The 4,055-nt window shown below is 53.8% G+C and overlaps 1 protein-coding gene across 1 annotated transcript in view; it reads left to right on the top strand.

Annotated features, from left to right (window-relative positions):
* Positions 1-836, top strand: part of MAPK8IP3 (mitogen-activated protein kinase 8 interacting protein 3) — a 36,837-nt gene extending 36,001 nt beyond the window's left edge. Inside the window, exon 25 of the mRNA XM_010134783.1 lies at positions 366-836. Within this exon, the coding sequence (XP_010133085.1) occupies positions 366-487 (122 nt within the window). The 3' untranslated portion in view covers positions 488-836. The remainder of the gene's footprint in view (positions 1-365) is intronic.
* The last annotated feature ends 3,219 nt before the right edge of the window (positions 837-4,055 follow it).

The raw sequence follows: 4,055 nt of genomic DNA, 5'->3' as shown, positions 1-4,055 counted from the left end.
GAGTGCCATGCAGTCTGCCTTAGTGTCCCTGGAAAGATTGGAGCCATCTGTGCCACTGGCTCCAAACACGCTGCCCCCCCCTGCTCACCTGTGCTGCTCAAGGGTGCTCTGAGCCGTAAATACGGGCTTCCCTGGAAGGAACGGAGGTTTTTGCTCCTGCTGGAGACTGGTTGTTCCATCCATACAGTCCTGCTCCAGAAAAGCACTGTGTTGCTGTAAATGTTCTCCAGGCATAAAGGAGGGTCTCATCTGATGCTGCCTGTTGGGACTGTAGAATGGGTATGAGCCTCTTTGGAAGAATTTCAGAGCAGTGCGACTTGGAATTTTTGTTCTTGTCTTTTTTACTCTCTGTTTTTTCTCTTCAGGGGATGGAGAAGATGATGAGACGGAGGAGAATGCAGGAGATGCCACCCAGGTGAAGCCAGTACTTTCCAAGGCTGAAAGGAGCCACATTATTGTGTGGCAGGTGTCCTACATGCCTGAGTGAGAATTTCTCCTTTCCCACCAATGAACGTGTCCCTCCTCCCGCCTGAATGCCAAGATGTACATACAGAACGCCTGCATTAAACCTCCTGCTGGAAAACGACCCCAGACAACTGCAACGGCTCCTGCCTCGGACTGTGACCCCCTTCTAACCTCTGAACTTGCAGCTTTCATCTTGGGCCCGTGCGCTTTCTGCGTGATTGGATTATTGTTCTGCTCTGGAGCTGGCATCTACAAGGAGAGAAATGGCAGCGTATCAGCGAAGGGAAGCGTGGAGCGAGAACTGTGAAAAGCCTTTGCCCAGCGCTCGGGAGCCGGGTGGGGGTGGCTCAGGGTCTACGGCAGGTTGCCTCACTCCCACCTGCATGAGAAGAAGTACATGCCCTTGGCGTCCCCTGCCAAAGCCATAATGGTGAATCACAACTTCTACAGCACCACAGCAGAAATCTTCTCTAGTTCACCAGTGGATTCTCCACCTTTTCCACCCTTAAGCACAGAATAATGTCCCACAGACTGAGAGCAGCCAGGTCTAAGGAACCCTCCATGGAAAGGAGCGTCAGGGTTTGGGGCAGCCCACCTGTTTGGCTGGAGCAGGCAGCAGTGCCAGTGCTGGGGGGAACATACCCCCCGTACTTGCAGAGGGAAGGTCTCGCTCTCTGCTGCTGTGGTCTCGGCAGTCGTATGCTGGGTGACTGTGTGTCTGGAGGGGGTTGTTTGCCAGCCTCAGATGGGAGACGGGGCCTTGATGGTGGAGGCCACAGGAGGCTTTGGAAACTGTGGTAGCAAAGGGGTACTGGAACTGCTTTTTTAAGAGCAGAAAAGGCAGCAATACTTTTAAATCTCCTTCTGAAGATGGGGGCAGAAAAGAACTCGAGTTCATTCTGAAGGGTTCAGGAGAAAGCTGTCTCTGAACAGCATTTGTTGGCTTTCAAAACGCAGGTGAGGGCAGGTGATGCTGGCTTGCTGTGAATTCTGCATTAATACGTTGAGATTAACTTGACTCGCAAGGCTGCGTCCCCACCCCAGGAGCTGTGGGAACGAGATGGCTCTTTTCCTTCACACTGTGGCTGTTGGTTGGGAAAGTCTCTGTAGGTGCAGTTAAGGTACAGAAAGGCTGTGTCTCTCCTGAGGTCATGCAGAAAAAGGATTTGAGGCCAGATCTCCTGACATCTTTTACCCAACATTGTGAGCACTGACTTTGTTACTAAATAGTTTGAAAAGCTGGAAATTTCTGACTCCTTTTCTGGCTGAAAAGAATTGACAGCCCCCAAGAGAAGTTCTTACGGCCCTCCCAGTGTAAGCAGGGCTGGGGATTGCAAATGTGCATCCCAGTACGAGAGAAGCAGCAAAAAATGGGGCCAGGGAGAGTGGTTCTGAGCTCCCGATGCAGAACATGGCAGCTCCAGATGTAGAGGCAAAGATTTGTCCTTCCCTTTGGACATGGAAACAGTCCTGTCTCCACCAGGACAAGTTCCATTTCCTTTGAACACTCCTTCTTGGATGTGCTGGGCTAGAGCAAGCAGCAGCTGGTAGTGATGAATTTGGAAGGTCCTGGTGGTCATCTTGTTTCTCCCCTGGGCTGGGCAGCGCTCCGGGGTTCACAGGGCTGCTTTTGTGCCTGTGTGGCGGTACGAGGACAGCCAGGGGAAGCCTCCCTCTCCTGGGAAGCCCCCAGCCATGTCCTGTGCTTGTCGCCACAGAGCAGGCTGCCCCCAGGGCTTGTGGTCTAAAGCTGCTCGTGTGCTGCAGGGCTGCAGTATTCCAGGGGAAGCTCTAGCACGTGGCATCTGTCCTGATGCAGCAGCAATGAAACGCTTTTTGGATTCGCAGTTCAGAAGAGCTGGGACATACATTTCCCCTGCAAGGAGGCAGGAGGATGTCTCTGAAGAACAAAGGCCTTGGCCACCCAGGTACGGAGCCACAGTGGTGCCCGTGCTGCCCGTGAGCAGCGCTGGTGACGCACCCCTCGTCACCGAGGCAGGAAACCAGCTGGACAGTGTCCTCCAGCCGCTGGCACACCAGGCTCTGTGGCCAGCGTGTGACTGCGGGTTGCTTGGAGCTGCCTGCATGCGGGGAGACCTTTCACCAGGGCACAGATGACTGTGCCAGGCTTTCCCAAAAAGCTTTATGCTGGGAAGAGCTCTCTGGATCACAACACAGGGCGCACTGGAGTTAACAAGATTGACGTTTAGGTCACGAATTCCAGACGTGTGATGGTTCAACAGTTAGGGCCAGGGGAAATTCATCGTTTGGGCTAGTTGAAGGAAAAACCAAAAGCCGAAAAGGCCCTGTTCCTTTGCTCTGTTGACTCTTCCGTAGGGAAACAGAATTACAGTGCTCTTACCTCTTCCTGTCCGTTCTGTATCTGGTTTAGGCAGTTGAAGTGGAAATACTCAATCTCCTGTCACCCTCTGGGCCTTGGCAACATAAGGAAACCCATCTCAGGCTTCTACCAACAGGTTCCTTTCCAGCTCAGTGCACGTTTTCCTCCACGAAAAGCACACATTTGAGAGGGGCAGCTACAGCTGAGCAGAAGCAGCCTCTGCTGTCAGCTCCTGTGGGCATTTGGTGGCTGCTGGGCAGCAAGGTGAGAACTGACTGGCTTCAACACACTTCCCTGTCATATCTCCACTGTGAAGTATGTAAAGTATCTTGTATGTTACAAAAGGATTTAAAAAAGTGTCTTAAGGCCTGTAAACTCCGCTCTTTGGTCTGCAGATGGCATTCTGTAAAGAGACTCCTGTACGAATATGTTCCCCTGCTTTGTCCCCTTCGCTATTGAACGACAAACCATGTCTGGTCTGTATGTAATAAACGTGTTACCGTCAGCAGGCGCCAGCGGCTCCTTCCTGTCCAGGTACCGAGGGTTCTGCTCAGGCTTCGGCGGCAGCAGCACACTTCAGAGGGCAGGAACAGCAGCTCGCGTGTCGACAGCTGAGCACATCAGTGGCAAGAAACGAGCTGTGGTTGCTCACTGAGTCACAGAGGGCCTGGTCCTGGAAGCCACACTGTGACCTGTAGCTTCTCCCAGCATCAGAAGTAAACAGCAGAAGTGACAAGCACTGAGCTGCTGGCTGGCTGCAGCCGTCCCCGTGGGGCCCTTCAGGTGAGCTGCCAGGGTTAACACTGCGGGCTCAGTGGTCAACACGCGCCTTGCCACTGTCCCATGTCAGTACAGGGTGGTGCTTCCCAAAGTCTCACAGGTATCGGTGACGTTCAGCGCTGCAGGAAGCGAGCTGGTCCCAGCAGCACCTAGACACATTCATGCTCATTTTGTAGAACTGTGTTAATTCCAGGGCTGGACATAGCGATAATGGACAAGGGAGCCACCTCCTCACACCAGGAGCGGCTTCTGCCCTGCGCAGGAGTCCCTAAGGTGGGACACCTCTGTGACTAACACCGGCACGGCAGCCCTGTGCAGGCCAGGGTGAAGTCCAGCAGCCTCCTGGGTTAAGAGAAGCACCTCGGCAGTGAGGTCTGGAAATGGGCACTGGGACCTGTCCCACACGCCTGGGACTGGACCCTGCGGTGTGGCCAGGAGCAGTTTGAGCAAGGCGCTGGTGAAGGGCAGG

Source organism: Buceros rhinoceros, unplaced genomic scaffold, assembly GCF_000710305.1.
Source record: "Buceros rhinoceros silvestris isolate BGI_N320 unplaced genomic scaffold, ASM71030v1 scaffold32784, whole genome shotgun sequence".
NCBI classification, from domain to species: domain Eukaryota; kingdom Metazoa; phylum Chordata; class Aves; order Bucerotiformes; family Bucerotidae; genus Buceros; species Buceros rhinoceros.
Note: the sequence above shows the minus strand (reverse complement) of the source record. Positions and strands in the feature narration are given on the sequence as shown.